The sequence below is a fragment of the Phytophthora cinnamomi genome (assembly GCF_018691715.1).
Source record: "Phytophthora cinnamomi strain GKB4 chromosome Unknown Contig46, whole genome shotgun sequence".
Classification (NCBI taxonomy): Eukaryota; Oomycota; class Peronosporomycetes; order Peronosporales; family Peronosporaceae; genus Phytophthora; species Phytophthora cinnamomi.
The window spans coordinates 36,371-58,472 of record NW_027150979.1 but is presented as its reverse complement, the minus strand read 5'-3'; the positions used below and the strand labels follow the sequence as shown (position 1 = coordinate 58,472).

General features: G+C 52.9%; 4 protein-coding genes across 4 annotated transcripts; 2 read left to right on the top strand and 2 right to left on the bottom strand.

The window, feature by feature from the left end:
* Positions 1-10,844: 10,844 nt before the first annotated feature.
* IUM83_12582 (protease inhibitor Epi10) lies at positions 10,845-11,540 on the top strand (the record flags this gene model as incomplete). The annotated part of the gene is made up of 1 exon (XM_067937214.1): positions 10,845-11,540. One exon carries the CDS (start codon positions 10,845-10,847, stop codon positions 11,538-11,540), a length of 696 nt encoding a protein of 231 aa, XP_067790481.1.
* A 1,486-nt stretch (positions 11,541-13,026) lies between these two features.
* Positions 13,027-14,887, top strand: IUM83_12581 (Pleiotropic drug resistance protein; the record flags this gene model as incomplete). The annotated part of the gene is made up of 3 exons (XM_067937213.1): positions 13,027-13,933; positions 14,024-14,400; positions 14,882-14,887. The coding sequence occupies 3 exons, from the start codon at positions 13,027-13,029 to the stop codon at positions 14,885-14,887; spliced, it is 1,290 nt and encodes a 429-aa protein (XP_067790480.1).
* Positions 14,888-17,589: 2,702 nt separating this feature from the next.
* IUM83_12580 (Retrovirus-related Pol polyprotein from transposon TNT 1-94) lies at positions 17,590-20,397 on the bottom strand (the record flags this gene model as incomplete). Its single annotated transcript, XM_067937212.1, has 2 exons — positions 17,590-19,783; positions 20,057-20,397. 2 exons carry the CDS (start codon positions 20,395-20,397, stop codon positions 17,590-17,592), a joined length of 2,535 nt encoding a protein of 844 aa, XP_067790479.1.
* A 54-nt stretch (positions 20,398-20,451) lies between these two features.
* Positions 20,452-21,558, bottom strand: IUM83_12579 (Zea mays Retrotransposon Opie-2; the record flags this gene model as incomplete). The annotated part of the gene is made up of 1 exon (XM_067937211.1): positions 20,452-21,558. The coding sequence occupies one exon, from the start codon at positions 21,556-21,558 to the stop codon at positions 20,452-20,454; it is 1,107 nt and encodes a 368-aa protein (XP_067790392.1).
* Between the last annotated feature and the right edge of the window lie 544 nt (positions 21,559-22,102).

The window sequence follows — 22,102 nt, the reverse complement described above, 5'->3', positions numbered from 1 at the left end:
GCGGTGAGAGCCGTTCAGTAGTCAATTTGCGGGGTCGAGCGCAAGGAGACAACCGAATTGGCTGGCTCGGACGAAGACCAAGACAGCGAGACGCGTGTGCTTGAGTGCGAGCGGAGCGTGGCGAGTGACTGGGGAGCAGCAGCTCTCGACGAGTGAGGTTTTTGACGGAAGCGTGAGTCGGCGGCACTGAGGCTGGCGACTCTACGTGAACTTTGTGGCGGACGAAGACTAGCGTTGGCGAGGCTGACGTAGTTGGAGTCGAGTGGTAGACTAGAAGAGGTTTATTTAGTTAGATCTCCTTCTACGCTATTGTTGTTGATAATAAATTCGGTCGGGCGCACTGAGGCGGACGACCGGGCGCAGCAACTAGTGTTGCTGTCGGCCAGCGAGTGTTTTATCGACGTCACGTGTAACGGGGTTACACGTACAAGTGGCTGCAAGCCACTTGTGAATTTAACAGATAGGTTATCTGTTAAACGTTTTGGATACTTCCTCACATTGGTGTAAGACACACCGATGGATACATTGAAGTGGACCACCACAGTGAGTGGTCCACACATACCCAAAAGATCCTATTGGTAGAAAGCAGCATCTTTCTACCAATCGGAGACATGCATATTAGCGGGGCTCTGACAGCCAGCCGCTGCCAACCCTTTCATAGATGATAAACAGTTTTAGCAGATTTTAGAGGAAGATCAATTTACAAACAATACAGTTCTCATTTTACCTCAAACTAGCTACTTGGAGTCTTGTCTAAAGTTAACTTATATTTGTGTATTCAAATATAATTAACCTAAGTAATTACTAAGTACTTACGCTTCCTCATACACGTTGCGCAACGTGTAAGCTAAAGTAGTGAGTCAAGTTAGACCCACTACACCTGGTAGCACTTTGTAGTCCGTCCAACGACCGACTGCTTGACGTTCGTACGCGGTGTACGAACGCGGAGCCGAGAACCACATGAGCACGGAGGTGCCCATGGAGAGCTCCAACACGCCTGCAACGCATGTTGCACGCGCTGACTGACCCAGATGGGAGGCCCTCCAACGACTGTCAACAGTCATTGGAGAAGCGGCGATAGCTACAATGCTGCGTACGCTATCGCCGACGGAGCAACATGGTGTTGCTCTGGGGTTCATCATGAAGGAGCAGCGTGACGCTGCTTCCTCAGTGACGGCGTCGTCAGGGACGACACCGCGTGCTCAACCATTAAAGTTGAGCGTAAGCAATTACGTGGGAAGAGAGGGCGAGCCTCTCCTCCGATGGCTTGTCGAACTCGACACAGCCATAGCGGCTCGACGCATCGTCGACCCGCTGTCGAAGGTCGCGTTCGCCATGTCCTGCCTTGGCGGACGCGCAAGGAGTTGGGCGTATGGACGCCGACTCTCCGATCCTACGTGCTTCAGCACGTACGAAGTGTTCAAAGAGGAGCTCAAACAAGCGTTTGAGCCCCCACAAAACGAGTTCCGGTCGAGGGCGGAGTTCCTCGACCTTCAGCAGGGTAAGCATGACGTCCATGCTTACGCGCAGCGCGCACGATATTTGGTATCAAATATCGTGACTAACCAATTGACGAGGCGACCAAGGTCGTCACGTTCATGAAGGGGCTTAGAGATGGGCCTGTGAAGACCTATCTCTTCCGAGAGTACCCGAGTACTCTCGAAGCTGCGATCACTCTTGCCATGCAAGAAGAGTTTAGCCTGCGGCAGGCTAAACTGCATGTGAACGTGCCGAGGCCGCAACCGCGCCCGGTAGCGAGGCCGGGAGGTCCAGAACCAATGGACCTCTCGAATGCAACAACTGCTGGTTACCAGCAGCAGGGAGGTAACGTGCGATGCTTCCGTTGCGGAAGGATCGGTCACTTTGCACGGGAGTGCACAGCTCCCATGCCCCCTGGAGGTGGCCGTCGTGGCGATGCCTGGCATCGCCGCGGACCAACAAAAAACGCGAACATCCAGTAGGCGCGGGGCGCCCTACTGGTAATGCGGTCGCGCGTGCCGACATCGGGCACGCGACACTGAGGACTGCAGCCCCCAGTGAGACCAGCTCTCACTGCAAGAAACAAGATGACAGGCCAAACCTAGTCATCTTGAAGGTTTACTCGAAGAGAGCGAGTGACTCTCTTCGAGCTTTGGTGGATTCAGGCGCGTCGAACAACTTTGTTCGACTACGAAGCCTGCCGAGACTTGACTTCGAGGAGGTAGATACAACTTGAAGTCTTCTGGAGGTACGACTGGAAACAGGTGCCATCGTAAAGACCGAGAAGCGCGTCGTGAACGTGCGCTTCTCGTACAAACAATGGATGTTTGTCGAACACTTTATCGTCCTGGACCTGGACGATAAGTTCGACGTAGTAATGGGCATGCCGTGGCTTGCACGGCATGATCCGGTGATAGACTGGAAGAAGCGCACGCTCGTGCGCTTCGGACGCGACAGCGGAACAGAGAGCGATGGCCCTGTTACCTCAGCGCGCGCACCAGCAGGTGCGCGCGGCTCACCAGTCGAGACAGCGCTTTATGCTGCTGTCCCGGAGTGCCCAAGAAGTGCGCGAAGGCGCGCACAAGTGAGACCCACGTCGGCAATGCTGCCGACGTCGGAAGAAAAAGATGTGTTGGTTCCGGGAACCAACACCCACGTTCAAGCGTGTAGGGACAGTCCCTGACCCGAAGCGGTCAGGTCGACAACGACGCGTCGGCTCCGGGAGCCGACGCACCCTCGGTCATGAGGGGCTCCGCCAATGAATGGCGTCGAGGTGACGAAGGCGTGTCAACTCCGGGAGTTGACGCTGCAAACAGTGCGGACGGTTGCAAACGTACCGCACTGACGCAATTTACATGCTGTCGTGCAGCCGGGCTGCACGACGAAGCGCTATGCGATCAAGCCGGGCTTGATATCGCGCGCCCGCAGACAGGGTCTGCCGGCGAAGGACACATTACCGTGCAGCCGGGCTGCACGAAGGAAAATGCGGTCAAGCCGGGCTTGATACCGCGCGCCCGCGGACAGGGTCCGCCGGCGAACGACTGTCCACGGCCGGGCCTGGACAAGAAGAACAACTGTGCGGAGCCGGGCTCCGCACAACAAGAAAAGACGGCGCAAGCGGAAAACGCTGCGCAAGTCTCGGTCCGGGACCGAGACGCAACAAGAGCAGTCTGCTGGGCAGACTGCGGCGGTGACGCCGAATGTCAAGACGCTAAGCGTCTTGACGCGCACCGATACTGGATTCCAGTATCGTGAAATGAAACTCGCTAATTCTCCGACGACGGCGTCGGAGTTGACTTCGCTTCCAGCCATGAGCTGGAAGCGCTTCACGCGCGACTTGCACGATGGACGCATCGAACAAGTCTGCGTTCTTTCGGACAGCGAAAGAACGGCGAGCGAGAGCGAAGAGCTGAGGCAGCTCTTCATGGGAAGTACCACTGAGAGTGAAGACACTCTCAGTGCGAAGACGAAGCGAGAGCGCTTCGAGGAACAAGGTTGGGACTCGCTGAAGTCGAGTCCCTATTACAAATTGTTGAGGGAGTACAAAGACGTACTCCCGGAAGAGATTCCTGCGGAGCTTCCGCAGGATAAGGGCATTCAGCACGAGATTGATCTCGTGCCGGGCACGAAGTACTGTGTCACGCGGCAGTGGCCACTGCCGCGAGAGCAAGTGAAAGCGATCGACGACTTCTTTGAAAGTCGTCGTAAAGCAGGACAAGTGCGGGAATCAAAGTCCCCGCACAGTGCTCCGACGTTCTGTGTCAAGAAGCCACAGGGCGGATGGCGCATCGTTCATGCGTATAACAAGCTGAACGATGCGACGGTACCGGCGCAGACGCCGATACCGCGAAAATATGTCATCATCGATTCGATGGCCGGGAGCACCGTTTACAGTGCTCTCGACTTGCGAGATGGATTTTATCAAATCCTAATGCGTGAGAGCGATATCCCTCTCACGGCAGTGAGCACGCCAAGCGCCATGCTCTGGGAATGGCTAGTAATGCCGCAGGGACTTCAGAACGCCCCTGCGACTTTCAACAGGTGTGTGACGCACTTGTTGCGCTCGGTGCGCGACTTCGCACCGAGCTACTTCGATGATGTATTCATCCACAGCCGAGCTGTGGACGGGAAGACCGACATAGAGATGCACAGGGTGCATCTCCGGAAACTACTTGAGCTTATGCGAAAGCATAAGCTCTACGCGAACCTGAAGAAGTGTATCTTCGGGGCAAGCGAGATACCCGTCCTCGGGTGTCTCGTAGAGAAGAATGGTGTTCGCCCTGACCCGGAAAATGTCAGAGTGATTAATGAATGGCCAACGCCTTCAGGTGCCAAGGAACTGAGGCAGTTCCTTGGCCACGTATTTGTTTAAGTTCGTGGAGGATTACGCGGGCAAGATCCGCCCGCTGTCACAACTTCTTAAGAAAGAAGCTGTGTGGAATTGGACACCCGATTGCCAAAAGGCATTCGATGCAGTCAAGCGGGACTTGACTGAGGCGCCGATATTGGCAGTGGCTGACCAAGATCGCCCATTTTACGTAGTGTGTGACGCATCCGACTTCGCGATCGGATGCGCGTTGATGCAGCACGATCACGAGGGCCGTGATCGTGTCGTCTACTACCAATCGCGTCAGCTGAAGCCAGCTGAGCGCAACTATCCGGTACATGACAAGGAACTCCTTGCCATGAAATACGCACTCGCAAAGTTCCGAGTGTATTTGCTTGGAAGTAGACCGTTTGTGGTCTACACCGACCATGCTTCACTGCGCACCGCAGTGAAGTCGCCACACATTTCACAAAGAATGGCGAGATGGCTCTCATTCTTTGCGGAGTATAACTTCCGGGTCGAATACAAACCCGGAAGATTAAACGTGGTGGCCGACGCGTTATCACGTCGGCCGGACTATGCAGAAGCTGTTGACGTCAATGCCATTGACGCCATACGATCGAGCAAACCCACATCATCTCTGTTGGATGACGTGAAGGCCGCGTACGCGCACGACGCGGACGCGAAGCTCTTGCTGGCCTATGGCACAGCGCCTTCTGACAAGTCCCGTCAGAAGCTGCCCAAGCACCTTCGAGCGCGTGCACACCGCTTTCGTGTGCACGAAGGACTGCTACTTTACAACGCAGTCGACGACAACGCGGATCGCGTTGTCGTGCCAAATGACCATGACCTGCGACTCAGGATCATGTACGAGTATCACGATGCCCCCACTGCGGGACATCTCGGACGTGAGAAGACATACGTCCTTCTCACGCGCGACTTCTACTGGCACCACCAGTATAAGTGGGTGCGCAAGTACATCCGTGCTTGCGAGGTATGCCAACGCGTAAAGCCTGCGCCATTCGCGCAGGCTCCACTGCAATCACTACCGACTCCGTCGGAGTGTTGGAAGTCCATGTCTTTGGACTTCATCTTTGGTCTTCCCCGGACAGCGGAGGGAACACCGGTGTTGTGGTCTTTGTAGACCGTTTCAGCAAGATGGTACATCTTGCTGCGGTGCCAGCAGAGGTGACCGCGAAGCAGACGGCCCGTCTGTTCGTCGACATGGTGTTCAAACACCATGGCATGCCGTCCGACATCGTGTCGGACAGAGACCCGCGCTTCACAGCGCACCTGTGGCAAGAAGTGTTTACACTTCTTGGGAGCCAACTTTCCATGTCGACTGCGGATCATCCGCAGACGGACGGTCAAACCGAGCGCGTGAATCGCGTGCTCGTCGATATGTTGAAGAACTACGCTCACTCGTTCCACTACTGGAGCGAGTGCTTACCGATGGCAGAGTTTGCCATCAATAACTCAGTGCATGCCTCGACAGGGCATACACCGTTCTACGTGAATGCCATGCGGCATCCACGTCTACCGAGTTTACTCGGAGTGATGGCTCCCACTTTAAGTGGGGAGGATCTACGACTGCAATACAGCAGCCGCAAAGCCGCTGACACTTGCACAGTGTCAGCTGCAACAATGGACAAACCACATGAGTCTGCGCAGGGCGCAGACTCCCCAACAACATGGCCAACGACCACGGGTCTGCGCAGGGCGCAGACACCGCAAGAAACCACGCAGAGGCCGGGCCTCTAGCGGAGAGCGAGCTGAATGACTTCAGCTCGGATGCAATCAGCTTCATCACCAAAAGACAAGCCGTGATTCGGTTTGTCCAAGACACAATAGCAGCTTCTGTTGATCAACAGAAGCTGAACGCAGACAATGCGGGCAGAGGCAACACAAATGAATTTAAAGTTGGTTCATTAGTTTTGTTAGCTACACAAAACCTGCCTAGACATGCAGTTTCGGATTTCGGAGCAAGCAAGCTTGCTCCGCGCTTTATCGGCCGTTCCCTGTGTTGGCACGGCACGGCAACGCTTATACGCTAGACATACCGTCTAGGATGCGCCTCCATCCGACCTTTTACGTCGGGCGGCTGAAGCCGTACTTGCAGCAGCTCGGCTGACCCGAAGCCTCGGCCGGAGCCGAGGCAGAAGCGGAAGCCTTGGCCTCGGCGACGAGCAACCTCTCCTCCAGCGAGCGGAAGCGCTGGAGCAACACCTTCATCTGGGTCCCCAACTCGACCTGGATATTCGAGGCGGTCTGTGAGGCCGCCGCGACTTGGGCCTTCTGGTTCGCCAGCTCCTGCTTCAGGGCGGCGAACTCAGTCCCATGCAGACGCTCCACGACGGTCACCCGGTCGTGGAGAGACGCGTACTGATCAGCCCGGGGCTGATCATACCCGGGGCGTGTTCCCACCCCCGCCGCCACCGATCTGTGACGCCCGCGGCTCAACCCGCTGGATTGTTGAGCGGATTGTTGACCATAGTATCCCGAAAACGAACCCTCAAGGGGCTCGTTTTCGTATTCGTTGGAGAGGATTTCCTCCCCATCGAGATACATGGGAGCCGCGGAACGTCTTGCTGGAGGACGTTCCGGAAATGGTGAGGGCGTACGAAGAGCAGTACGCGCTGGCACAGCGGAAGTAGTGCGAGCGCTGCGGTCATCGCTAGCGCCCGAACCCTCACGTGCTAAAAATTTAGCACGGAGCTCTTTGAGACGCTCGGGCACGCGGAATGACGTGTGCCCGTTCAAGTCGCGTTCGCTCAAGCGCACCGCGCCTGGGAAGCACTTCGCGCACTGAAAGCCCCCGGGCACAGCACACGGCACATTAGCCTCCTCCGCAGCAACGTGGAGCTGCCCCAACTTTCCACGCCTCGAGTACGTCTCGAAGCGATCACGCGCTTGCTTAATCCGATCACGGTAAGCACTCGGCCTCTTGTTGAAGTTTTCAACAAAGGCGTTCCAACTTTGACAAAGTGCCTGCCATTCGGGCACTTTGCTGCGCGAAGATGTCTTCTTGCTTTGAAACCATCGGAGCTCATGGAAGAGTCCGATGTAATAATCGCGCCTTTGATGGGTCTTCGCATCAAAGTGCAACTCGGCAGTCACGGCGTCATCTTTGATGGCGCTGCATACGTATAACGGCACCTCATTCGGAGGTACCGAGTTCCCATACCGGTCCGAGATCTCGGACGCGGACGGCATCCACGGATCGCGCGCTGCGCCTGCAGCGCGCGGAGAGCCTTGAGCTCTGGAATCACGCGCACGCGCTGCAGTTGCAACGCGTGGAGAACTGAGATCCCCAGCTGAAGCGAGTGGGGTATGACTCTCAGTTCGCGAACGCTTCGAACTCGAAGCGTCCGATTCGTCCCCTTCACGCGGGCGAATGGTCTTAGCGTGGGGGTCGAGCGATTCGCTCGACACTGAGTCTTTGCGCTTTGAGGACGAGTCCCCCTCGTCCTCCATGTCTTCATCATCGTCGTCGAAGTCGACGACGTCGTCATACATCGCGCTCGTAGTAGTCATCGATGGAGAGATGACTCTCCATCGCCTTCGGGTTCTTCTTCTGGGTCGCGCTCATCGTTGAATGAGCGCGGATTTCTTCTCCAAACGCGGGGAATTGACGAATGGTCAATTCCAAAGATTGACGTGCGGGGACCCCGCGCGTCTAACCTTAAGGGGGGGATGGTGTAACGGGGTTACACGTACAAGTGGCTGCAAGCCACTTGTGAATTTAACAGATAGGTTATCTGTTAAACGTTTTGGATACTTCCTCACATTGGTGTAAGACACACCGATGGATACATTGAAGTGGACCACCACAGTGAGTGGTCCACACATACCCAAAAGATCCTATTGGTAGAAAGCAGCATCTTTCTACCAATCAGAGACATGCATATTAGCGGGGCTCTGACAGCCAGCCGCTGCCAACCCTTTCATAGATGATAAACAGTTTTAGCAGATTTTAGAGGAAGATCAATTTACAAACAATACAGTTCTCATTTTACCTCAAACTAGCTACTTGGAGTCTTGTCTAAAGTTAACTTATATTTGTGTATTCAAATATAATTAACCTAAGTAATTACTAAGTACTTACGCTTCCTCATACACGTTGCGCAACGTGTAAGCTAAAGTAGTGAGTCAAGTTAGACCCACTACATCACGCGTACGAAGGACGTGGACGCAGCGAGCTGCACGACTCGCCCAACAGCCGGGCGAGGTAATAGGCCTGTGACATATTGGTAGGAAAACAAGAGTTAGTCCAATACAATGTTCAAATATAGAGGACAATGAAATGCTTTTGTGCACACGAAATTTCACGAAGGCAAAATATAGTTCTGTGATTGGCTAAATGAAGCTGTATGCGCCGACAGGGAGTACAAAACCTGTGCGTGGTATGCGCTGCCAGAAGGAATACGGAACATGCTGTTCACATGTTTTTCAATACCGGGTCATGTACAAACATCAATAATAATGTATCTTTTCTGATCGTACGAGTGTGAACAAATGAGCCGAATATTAACTTCGATAGTACTAACTAACATACAGTGCGACCCCCCGTTTTCGCGGAGGGTGGACCATAAAAGAAACGAGAGGGTAATAAACTATGCCACGGACATTAAAATGATTTGCTATTTGATACTGTATTTCACTTAATCCGGGCCTTATAAATGAAGCCTGTGCGGCACCAGCAGTTGCGAATATTTCATCGGAGATCTTTTAAAGCCCTCAGAGCAACACTTCATTGCGGAGAAGAGATCCACAGTCTTATACCATGTTGGCGCTAAGACAAAATTCGTGTTTCTGAGTTAGTGTCAGCGTAGTGTACCAGGAGGGGCGACGCAACATTTCTACGACACAGAAATGTTTAATGAGAGCAGGGGTATGGAAAGGTCTATGCACCCGAGGTTAAGTCAATCTCGGAGAACGCGTCATCCCTCCCTTGATACAGGGAAACCTTTGAAAACGGAGATGTGCACGCCACTCGCGCAATCCAGTCCTATCCCAAAAGCTATCATCCGAATGCCTCCGAATGTGCGAAGTATTATTTCTAACAGTTTATTAGTGGTCAGCAGCCGCGAAAACGGGGGGTCGCACTGTAATATGTATATTACTATTGATATTGAATGTATCCATATATTAGAGAGAAACGAAATTTGCTGAATTATTATTGATTAACTTTTCCAGTAGACTATTACCCGCTACAGTATTACATAATATCATTATAGAGATTGGTAGCGACATAGTGGCCAAAAGCAGAATCACTTGCCGTGCTTTTGTTTATTCACATTGCCAATATAAACTAGTGTAATGATAAACGACATGTAAAAAAGCGGTACCACAGTAATATTGTATTATAATGTCTACGTTGGACGCTATGTGGTGATTGAAAAATGGAAAGGGCAACACTTACTATAACATGGATGGGGCTAACCTAGCATAGTAATGAAATCAGGGAGCATCGAGGCCAATATTCACGATTCAATTAGTGGAGCTGCGTGCACTTCATGGTTGTTGAATGCAATTGTTAGTTGACGGGTCGCCCCGTAAACTTCACCTTGAAGTCATCCCGTAAGTCGTCCGGTAATACGAATCGTAAATCACCACGTAATTATAAATTACGAAACCAGCATGTATACAGTGGTAGAATGGGGCCTTGTAGTGGAGCTACGTGCACTTCATGGTTGTTGAATGCAATTGTTAGTTGACGGGTCGCCCCGTAAACTTCGCCTTGAAGCCATCCCGTAAGTCGTCCGGTAATACGAATCGTAAATCACCACGTAATTATAAATTACGAAACCAGCATGTATACAGTGGTAGAATGGGGCCATGTAGTGGAGCTACGTGCACTTCATGGTTGTTGAATGTAATTGTTAGTTGACGGGTCGCCCCGTAAACTTCACCTTGAAGCCATCCCGTAAGTCGTCCGGTAATACGAATCGTAAATCACCACGTAATTATAAATTCATGTATACAGTACAATCCGTTACAGGCATGCTTGAAATTATACTGGTGTGATCATTTCAAAATTATTCCCACAAATGACTGGTCACCGTTGCCTTAAATTAAAAATTGCATGGACCAGTCATTTGCACCTTGGTTTGTAAAACTTGCAACTTGACCCGGAAATGGTGTAGTCGTTTTCAAATATATATACCTTATTCAACGACTTGAGGCATCCAACACAGTTTTCATCGTAACAAGACGCGAACAATGGTACCACAACATCAATGGCGTATCATTTTCCTTTCGAACTGCCTGAACTACATCAATAGAAAGTCTACACTACACGTAAAACTGCAACCGTATCCACACGTGCAGCTTCCGAAGCCTATCGGTAGCAAGTGCTTTGTTCGCGGGACGCATAATCAATCCAAGTGATTACAGACCAAATGGTGGATTTGCGGTATACGGACGTCATTTTGTGAAGTATAATAGGAGGGGCCTTCCTCGCCACACCTGTCGGAGATTCATTCTTCAATTCGCAACAAGTACCGCACTCCATCTCAGCCTCCAAGCCACCCGCATAATGAAGTTCTCCCTCGGTCTCGTTCTCACGGCTGTCGCGATCACGTCAACGATTGCCGACGACACTGGAGAAGAGACGTGCGGTTTGGCATGCTCGGGTGTGTACAACCCCGTGACCGACGAGAACGGTGCCGTGTACTTCAACGAGTGTTCCATGCAGTTGGCGAAGTGCAGGGGCACTAGCAACCACTACGAGAGCCGTCTCGTTTTTGCAACCGACGCCACCGACGCCACTAGCAACCACGAAGAGAGCGGTGTCATTTTTGCAACCAACGCCCAGCGCAAGCTTGCTTTCGCCCCCGGACACAAGGGTGGAGCTTGCGAGGACATGCTATGCCCCGATAACTATGCCCCAGTGTGCGGTTCCGATGGCGTGACATACAGCAACGAATGCAACCTGGGCATCGCTAGCTGCAACCACCCTGAAAAGAACATTACTCAAGTATCTGATGGAGAATGCGCATCCACACCCGCGCCGTCGCCGACCCCTTCGCCTAAGACATCCAGCAGCAAAAGCAGCACCGGAGAACAGTCGTGCGATTTCTTGTGTCTGGATGTGTACGAGCCTGTGACCGACGAGAACGGCGTCCAGTACTCCAACGAGTGCTACATGAGGTTGGCGAAGTGCAGGGGCACGAGCGGCGACAGCAACCAACGCATCGAGAACCCTGATATCACGACGCAGGTGCTTAAGTAAAAAAATTTCGCGGTGCATGCATCACGCACCTGTGCGTAGGTACTCGACAGACTCAGCAGCATTGCTGTCCTGAAGCGCTTTTAAAAAGTAGTACCAATAGAATGTCCTAGCATGTCTTCAGCAAGGTCTTTTGCGCTTGAGTAAAGTTTCTCTGAGAAACACACATCCCTAAGCTACGAAGGTATTATTAAGTGGACGTCTGCTTTCGCACACCACCATGTACCAACATTCCTACGCACAGCTCCCGAAGTATATCTGCCGCCAGATATACCGTGCGCGAAGGACAGATAAAGTGCGTCAAAAATGACTGCTTTAATCCATGGGAGAGCTTGCTCACGGACTGCACATGATGAATACGCGGATATGCGGACTTGAGTTGCACTGCTTCAAGAAGTACGGATCCCAAGAACCTCCCTCGCGCGGCACGCCTGTCAGAGATTCATTCTCCAATTCACATCAAGCCCCGCACTCAACACCACCTCGAGTTGCGCGCGCGGTGAGACTCGTTCTCGGCCTCACGGTAGCCACGATCACATCAACGACAGGTGACAAGTGCTGCCACGACACGTAAGAGCCTAGGTGTGGTTCAGTTGGTGAAACGTACTTCAACGAGTGCCACGTGCGTCTCATGTCTTGCGTGAGCGATAAAGAGATCACCCAGGCCTATGACGGAGAGTGTGCATCCACGCCCACGCCGTCGATGGCACCTTCGCTTCAGACACTAGACAACAATGACAGCATTGAAAATGCATCGTGCGCTGACCTGTGCATGGACGAGTACGACCCCGTGTACGACGAGAACGGCGTCGAATACCTAACGAGTGCTCCATGTTGTCGGATTGTGACAACAACAACAGCAACCACGTCGAGAGCACTGTTGGTTTTACATATACACAGAGTCGATCAACTCGTTGTATTCGCTTCAGTGCGTCGCGCTGAACGAGTCTGTCACGGCGGTGGCTGTCGACAACGCCACGTTAGATAAAAACAAAGCACCAGAATTCCGCAGTGACAACTACATTTTGTCTGGGTAGGCAGTACGGTCACATTCGAGGAATTTGCTCGAGCAACTCCGTCCATTGGTATCGAATACTGTAAAGGTATAATTCTACTAAAAAGAAATGAAATTATGAAGTGTTAATATCCATTTGCAGGATATTAACCCCTTAGTTCCCATATGTTGTACCGTAGAACATAAGAGGTGTATAGCTCCTTTCAGTTCTGTCGCAGCGTTTTTGTTATGTTGGACCTCCAACATAAGCGGATCTTAGACTTAGAATTTGTATGGGGTATCCGTCTATGTCGAGGCATACTGAAATGAAGATATTATTTTTGGTGTAAAATGGACGGATGCACAGGTGTAGGGGTCCATTGGCGGGCTATGGTTGAACGGGATAAAAAACAGCGCGGCGCACCCACCATCATCGAGTAGCCCACAGCCACCAAAGCTCATTCTTCAAAAAGACGGCCCGAGAAGAAGAAGAAAATGGTCGCGCCGACGCCCAAGACTCCGCGGTACGAGCTCACTGAGCAAGAGCGCCGGCTCTGCCGCGAGGCACTGCTTAGTGAGCGTCACGGGCGGCGAATCCGGCGGGCAGAGCAGAAAGAAGGCAACGAGGGGACGAACAAGAAAAAGAAAGAGTCCCGGAAGAAGCCAGCGAAGCACACAACGCCGGCTATGGAGATCGCAGAGTCTAAGCAGGGACCGGCGCCAGTGCTGGATGCAGGTCGCGCGAGCCCTGCTGAATCAAAAGCTGCTGCAGATGACGACGCGAGTGGGGCCAAGGAGACCGCAGACGACGAGGTGGCAGTGGCGCCAAGACAAAAGAAGCAGACGACGGGCAAGGACAAGAAGCAGACGACGGGCAAGAAGAAGACGAGATCGCTGCGAGCTTCAACCGAAGCACCAGCGGTGGTCTCGGCCGTGGCACCAGCTTTGGCTGAAGTGACCGAAGTAGTTGCGGAAATGGTGACGAGCGTGAGTGGTGTCGACGTCAGTACGCCGGAAGCCTCGACCTCCGCAAATTCGCGGAAGCGGCGCCGAAGCGTCCTCCAATGTTCCGGCGGAGAGGAGGAAGAGCGTGAGGCGTGCGCTGGGGGTACTGCCGTGCCGTTACCACTAACCTGTGTAGTGGATGGAGACGCGAACCTGATGCCTGCAGGAGCTGATCAGTACACGGGCCTCAACTCCGACGAGGACCCTTTACTGCAAGAGGAGCCGGAAGACGAGGATGATTTGGGCGACGACGACTGGGTGGAAGACTGGGATATTGGAGACCTCACTGACGAAGACTCGGATGAAGAGGTTGTCGATATTCCGGAGTCGGTGTGCTTGTCGACCGCACGAAACAAGAAGACGATATCAGAGATGAGAGCGGACGGCTGGGAATATGGTACGATATGTTGACAATATCCAACATAAGGACAATCACCATCCAACATGCGGTCAACATAACTAACTGTGGTGTTTGTGTGGCGTGTAGATCCTGCAAAATTTGGTCCGGATCCCACGTACGCCGATTTGTACAGCGGAGTTTACGGACCAAGCAACAGCGTGATGGCAGTAGCAGACGACCCGCTGGCACTCCTCTTCTACTTCATGCCCCCCAAATTATGGACCCAGATAGCAGTGGAGAGCAACCGCTATCACAAGCAGTCGATCCCTCTTCGGGCGAGGTCGATACGATCGCAGCAGCGACGAAACGGGCTGGACGTCGAAGATCTCGACGCTATTCACCAACGGCTTGCTGCCGTACCTGTCATTATGCCACACGAGGTGCTGTGCGTCGTGGCATTGCTGATCGCGCGGATGCTGACGCCTATTCGAAAGGGAATCGCAGCACATTGGTCAACGAAGCAAGTCGGTGCACTCCCCTGCCAATCGGTTTCATTTGTTCATGAAGAAGAACCGGTTCTTCCATATCATGGGCTACCTTCACTTTTCGAACAACAAGTCGCCTCGAGCAGGCATTGACCGGGCCTGGAAGATTCGGCCGGTAGTTGACGTGCTACAACGTACGTTTGCTCGTGGGTACCGCGCGCCACCGGTGATCAGCTTCGACGAAGCTACCCTGCCTTCGCGCTCGCGCTACAACCCTACAAGACAGTTCAACAAGGACAAGCCCCACAAGTGGGGGACTAAGGTGTTCGTGGCGGCCTGTGCCAAGACAGCGTATTGCATGAGGTGCGTGGACGAAAACTACAGCAAGCTCCGGCTTGCTGTTTTTTTTTTGGATAAAGTCCTTATGTTGGCTCAAGTCAACATACCTTACTCCTGGTCTTTTATTTGTAGAACATAACGCTAACATAGCTGTGTTTGGGATTGTTGCTGTCATTGCTAGGATTGAGGTTTACTGTGGGGCCAAGACACACCTCCAGACGCCGGTTCCAAAAGACAACAATACCGGTGAAGCGGCAGTGCTTAGGAACATGAACGCGCTGTGCCCACCATCTCCCACGTCGCCGTGGCGTTTGGTTGTGACTGATCGGTTTTATACGTCCGTGAAGCTGGCATTAGAGCTGATGCATCGGCGGATGTACATTACGGGGACAATACGGACAGACCGCGCAGGTTACGCCAAGGGCGTGATCACTACGAAAGACTACAAGACCGTGAACAAAAAGAAGATGATGGTACCACCACAAGGCACCATCAAAATCGCGCAGAACAAGTACTTCCCGCAGCTAACAGCGGCGATGTGGATGGACCGCACCCCGGTTCATCTCTTGTCGAGTGGAGGCAGTCGAAAGACAGGAACCGTGAGTAAGTACATCATACGAGGTTTGCTTATTTTCATAGTATTGCTAATGCCGAGTGTTGTATTTGTTGTAGTGCGCCGGGTCGATGGAGAAATGCGGAGTGTTCCTGCTCCGGAGTTGGTTCGTGACTACCACCGCTGGATGGGCGGTGTTGACATCCACGACCAGCTCCGGATGCAGAAGTACAGTGTGCAGCTGTGCTACAAGACGCGCAAGTACTACAAGGGGCTATTTCTAGGACTACTCGACATGGCGCTGGTGAATGCGTTTATTGTATTCCGGCATCACCGAAAAGTGAACAACAAGAGACCTGCCAAGCACTTCGCCTTCTTCGAGACGCTGCTGGAGCAACTGCTGGCGATAAATTCACCGGAGGCGTACGCTGAAATTGAGGTACGTAGTATGTTGACAAAGACAACATCAGACTGCTAGTGGATTGTCTTGTTCCAACATAACTGTTGCTTATGTTGATGGGTTTGTTTGTAGAACGCAACTTGCGCCCAGGAGAGGACAACAGGTTCGCCAGTGCGAAATACATCTGCCGTTGCGGAGGCTGCATACTCAGCAGACGGCCACTGCCTGGAGGAGAACCCCGACACTGTCGACAATGACCAGGGCCTCAAGCGCCGCCAACGCTCATGTAAGGTGTGTGCACTCTTCAAGGCGCAACCGAGGAAGTACACGAAATACTTCTGTCCCGAATGCTCAACGGGCAATCGACGGTGAGTTACTCTATGTCTGTGTGATAGTTTTTTGGACAACCTTCTGACACTGATGCTATATGAAGTACATACCTTTGCAATGTAGTGCGAGAGGGGAAGGAGAAGACATGTTATCACATCTGGCATGGTGACTGGGACAATGGGGACGCTATCCCACGGCACCTGCTGCAAGAGCACAAAATTCGTAACCGCCCGCCACCATCTCGCCCCGGAAAGAAACGTCGCCGTCGAGCTTTGGAGAGTGCGGTGGACGAGAGTGGCGGCGACGGAGGATCGATTTCGGATGCGGCGCATGGCAGTGAGCACGGATATGAAGAACTGTCTGTCTAGGTATTCGGTACAGACCAGGATGCAATCAATTGAAACTTCTTTTTACATTCTTTTCATTGGGCTATAGATCTCAAGTCAGCACACTAATCGTGTGTAACATTTCAGAAATGGGGCTACCCGATAGCCAGGACAGTTATTATGTTGGCTTTGCCATCATATGAGACACAGCCTTCCAAAATTGAGCCTACGTAAAGCCTATTATTATGTTGGATCTGTCAAATCTTTATCCGCAACAAACCCTGTACTATCCCGGTGGCATAGCTGCTGCGACAGCTAGGCCCATACAAATTCTTATACGTTAGTATATGGGACAGGAAAAAGTTTACACCTCGTAACTAATCCGGGAACTAAGGGGTTAATACTATACTACGTAATATCGCCAAAGCTGCTGCAACTACTGTAGTAAGCGTAAGTCAATTGACAATGGTGGAGTATTCATAGTAGTCTGCTTCTCGAGAATCGAAGTAGTATTTGATAATCAGAGGCTAATAGTATCTGCTACCCGTAAAGGGATATCCACTTTGCTAGGAAGGCTTCCCCGCACGGCAATCTAAGCAGCACTCGTCTTCGTAGACTTTGACGCTTTCTCTGATACAGTTTGCTGCTTCGAGGTAGATCCCTCCGAACCAGCGCAGACGTCCTCGCTAACCTCGACCAGCTTAAGTTTCGGGTTCTTGCAGCTAGCAAGTTCTAGCTGGCACGAGCTCGAGTAGGTGACACCGTCTGAGCCGCACACTGAGGAGTAAATATCAGGACAAGCATGTTACGCGATGCTTCTCTGCGAGGCGGATAAATCAAAAGTGCATTGGTTTAGAGATTCTGTTTGCCTCCTTTCTGGTTCATGTATACGCATACGACGTCGTTCTTCAAGGTCCACTGGCCAATGCCCGCTGGCCACGCCTCCACTGTCACCGCGTCCAGGACAGTGGGGCAGGCTTGCGTGCAGCTTGTACCAGTATCACGCCGCCGATTTCAACACCTCCCCCACAAGCAGCACGCGAGCAGCTTTGCTACCCGGTGCTCGCAAGGCAACACATGCCACACTTGCGTAGGTGCTGGATTCGGGCTAGAGCCTTAATGAGCAGATCGGCAGGCATTTCACCCGTCGGCAAATATTGCACTGCAATCGATCCCTCTTGAAGCAAGCTCTTGGCGGCCTTGAACTTGACGTCCACGGTCTTCTGGGTCTCCGATAACCCGTGTCTCTTCAATCGGGCGATGGCGGGCTGACTGTCCATTCACAGCGTCAACGGTGTGTTCTGGTGCATGACCTCGTCGACGATCAGTCGCACCATCATCGCCTCTTCGATGGCGACATCTGCGGCGATGTACTCAGCAGCTGTGCTTGACTTCGCGACGATGGTCTGCTTCTTGCTGCCCCAAGCGACTGGACACCCGAAAAGGAACACGACGTGTCCGGAGATCGACTTCCTGTCCACGCGGTCGTTAGCCCAGTCAGCATCGGACGCCACCATGATATCTTCGCCGCTTGGTTCAAATCGTAGCTGCATCGATTTGGTCCCGTTTAGGTAGCGGAACAAAAACTTCACCGCTTCCCAAGCCGCTTTCCTTGGTGAAGCGCAGTGTCTTGACAACTGACTCACTGCGAAACTGGTGTCCGGTCGACTCACGCGAGCCAGATACAGAAGCGCGCCGACAGCTTGACGGTACGGCAGGCGCTGCATGAAGGTGGTCTCTTCCGGACTTCGAACTTGATCTTCCAGGTCCAAACGCGTGTTCGGGACCATGGGTGTACTGGCTGGTCGCGTCTCATCAACTGCAAAGCGGTGCAGCAATTCCTGCACGTACGTCGCTTGCGAGAGCAGCAGGACGGACTTCGCCATTCGCATGCCGAGGAACTGGTCGGGCTCGCCGAGGTCCTTGACCTGGTACCTGCGACTGAGCGCAGCCATAAGACGGAGCACTTGCTCCTCTTCTTTGTGTGCGATGAGGAGGTCGTCTACATACAAGCACACTAGCAGAAGTGAGTCATCCACATAAGCAAAGTACAAACACGGGTCTGCGCGCGTCGGCGAGAGCCCATACTCCCTGAGGAAACCATCAATTTCCTTGTGCCATTGTCGACCTGCTTGACGAAGTCCATACAGCGCTTTGCGTAGTCGCCAAACTAGTCCAGTATGCTCTACGTCTGAAAATCCCGGCACGGGACGCATGTAGATTTCTTCGACGAGATCGGCCTTCACATAGGCCGATGGCACGTCGCCCTGGCGCACGTGCAGCTCGAGCCTCGCCACTATAGCAAAAAAGATGCGAACCGTGACGAGTGCAGCTACTGGAGCATAGGTGTCCAGGAAATGCAGGATGAACTCTTGTTTGTCACCCCTGGCGCATAGTCTCGCCTTGAATCGAGCAATATCCCCGTCGGATCCCAACTTTAACCGAAACTGGAACGTATGATCGAGGATCTTGGCATCAGGCGGGGGCTCAACCCATTCAAAGGTCCCGTTTTCAAAGAGGGCCGCGATTTCCTCCCTTATGGCCTGTTCCCAGCGGGGCCATTGAGGGGATCTCTTGGCCTCAGCCAAATTCATCGGCTCCCGAATGACTTCGGCGAGCACCGAGAACGCATGCGCCTGATCCTCGTTTCGTTGCGCAATACGCTTGGAGCGTCGAGCGGCTGTCAGCTCCGATGGAGCTGGGTCAGCAGTGACCTCAGCACTAGAATCTTCTGCATCGGAGTCATCTTCATCAGTTGCGTCACCGAGGTCTTCATCCTCATCGACTGGGTTGAGTTCGTGTAGCATTCGGTCAAGCACATGTACGTCTCGAGATTCGATAACACTGCGGTTGGGGCCTGGGATGTGAACTTGGAAGCCCTTTATTGAATCATTGCAGCCGACGAAAGCTTCCAGCTCTCCACGAGCGTCAGTGAAACGGAGGTTTTTGCGTCTGATCTCCGGTGGAATGCGTGCCACTACGGCCTGCCCGAAGATGGGTATCTTACTGAGGTAAGGTTTCCGGCCAAATATCCGTTCGTGTGGAGTGACACTGCTTCCAGCCTTTGGTATGCGATTGCGAATGAAGGCTGCATGCTTCAAGACATCTTCCCACAACCAGTGGTGAAGACCCGAGTCCGCTAACATGGCGGACGCCATCTCAGTGAGCGTACGAATAGCTCTCTCCGCAACTCCGTTCTGGAACGATGAGTATCTCGTCGTGTGCTCATGAAGTATTCCCGTTTGTTGGATCAGCTTGCGGACGTCCTTATTCAGGAACTCGGTCCCTCCATCAGTCCGCAGCACTTTTATGGAGGAGGCCTGCACCTCGGCGTGGCGCTCGATTAGAGCGAGGAACTGCTTGATAGCTTGGGCAGCTTCAGACTTGCGCTTCAGCCCGTAAGCGCTCACATAGTCTCTCCACACGACCACCATAATGTACCGCTTTCCATTTCGAGATTTTGACACAGGGCCACTAAGATCGGCGTGACACACTCCGTCAGCAACTTCATCACTACTAGACCTGCGGGAGGGAGCAGGCACTTTGGTCGACTTCATCAGAGCGCAAATTGTGCAGATGTGAGGTTCGGTTCCTCGAGCCACCTTCAGTCCCTTCACTGCTCCACTGGACACCATCTTCTGCAAAGTACCGTAGTTCATGTGTCCGAGTCGTCTATGCCAGCTCTCCAAGTCCTCTCCGAGCACTGAGGCGGAGGTGGCGCTTGGCGGAGCGTGCCCAGCGTCTTACTCTGTGATCACCGAGTACACCCCATTTAGTAGGCGGGTCACGCAACCAACTCGACGCCGATTACCGTTGTACACAGTGCAGCTGGACTCGGAAAATTCAACGCCGTGACCAGTTTTTACAAGCGTGGACACCGACAGCAGTGTGCTCTCGAATCCAGGCACATAGTAAACGTTATCCACAACAAAGTCTCGTCGAATGGGGTTGCCACGGCCATCGTCCACCATGGCGTGAACGTTCAGTCTTCCTTTGGCCTTGGCCACTACCGTTCTTCCATCCGCGACCTTGACCGCCAGCGTTTGGTGGCTGTTGGTGATGGTCAAGGCGTCCAGTCGGCCCGTCAGGTGGTGGGATGCGCCCGAATCCAATAGTATAGGGCTCCACCTGACGCCAACACTTCACTCGCTCCCACTGGATTCGTCCTCAAAGGACTGTGCTGCGGCTTGGTTTGATTCGCCCTTCTCTTCCTTGGCTTCACCATCGCCGGATAGGTATCGGCGATGGTAGGCAGCTGTGTGTCCGGCTTGGCCGCACACGTAGCAAGTGAACGAGGACTTGTTGCTTCCAACGTTGGTTGCTGTCTTCTTCTTCTTGCGCTCGACAACAGCTGCTTTGGCTTCAGCGGCGCGTTTCTTCGGGTTCTTTTTGTCCTTTGCCGGCGTCTGGTGCAGCTTCTTGCTTGCGGGTTTCGTAAACTTGCTCTTTGCCGTGGGTGCTGTATGAGGCGCAGCCTTCGCCTTCTTGCGTTCCGGGAGGCGGCCGTCCGTCTCCGCCTTGCACGCCAAAACGGTGACCGCGACCTTAAACTGTTCGTCAGGCTTTTCTTCTTCCAAGCTGACCTTCGTCTCTAGGAAGTCAGTGAATTTGGGATATGCGTTGCGCACGAACGCAACGAGGGCGTGGCGCGCATTCGCGGGAACAGTCTTTCCACCCTCCAACGCATCTGCCATCTGGAGGAGCCGGTCCGCATACTCGCGGTACGTCTCGTTCCAGCCCTTCCACTCCTTCTTGATGCGCTCAGCGATGTCCACTCCGAGCAATACAGGCCTGAATTCGTAGGTCAGCGCATTCGCTCCGTCCGAGTAAGACGCTGCAGGGTTGGCGGCACGCCAGTCGCGATACCAACGACGCGCCATACCCGTGAGGTGCATCTTGAACACAGCTTTCTTCACGTCCTCGCTCCACACTTGGCCGGCGAGAGCTTGGGCATCGTCCATCTGCTCGTCGAGCTCCTCACAGAACCCACGAGCCTTGGCGTCGAAGCTTCCAGACGCTACAGTGCCATCAAATCGTTCGACCTTGATGTTACGTAGGTCAACCTTGTCAGAACGCTTTCCGGGTTCGGGGGCGGGGTTTGTACCGGCCTCGCCGTCTGATTCGGCGTCACCATTCGGTTCTTGTTCGGGCTCTGGCTGCGAGCGTTGATTTCCGCCGTCACTGCGGTTCGCTCCAAATGCAGCAGCCAAAGCGGTGAGCGCAGGGCCTACGCTGGCAATCTGGGCCATGATTGCGGGGTCGAGCGCTGCGGCGATCGCTGGGGCTTCATCATGCACAGCGGGCTGTGTAGTGGGCCTACTTTGGCTCACTACTTTAGCTTACACGTCGCGCTACGTGTATGAGGAAGCGTAGGAGTTTATTAATAATTTGAATTAATTATACTTGAGTCCACAAGTATAATATAAATCAAACAAAACACCAAATAGGTAGTTTAAGGTAAAATGAGAACTGTATTGTTTGTAAATTGATCTTCCTCTAAAATCTGCTAAAAACTGTTTATCATCTATGAAAGGGTTGGCAGCGGCTGGCTGTCAGAGCCCCGCTAATATGCATGTCTCTGATTGGTAGAAAGATGCTGCTTTCTACCAATAGGATCTTTTGGGTATCTGTGGACCACTCACTGTGGTGGTCCACTTCAATGTATCCATCGGTGTGTCTTACACCAATGTGAGGAAGTATCTAAAACCTTTAACAGATATTTATCTGTTAAACCATAAGCGGCAATTGCCATGCACAAGTGACAGTTGTCACTTGTGACCGTTGTCATGCACA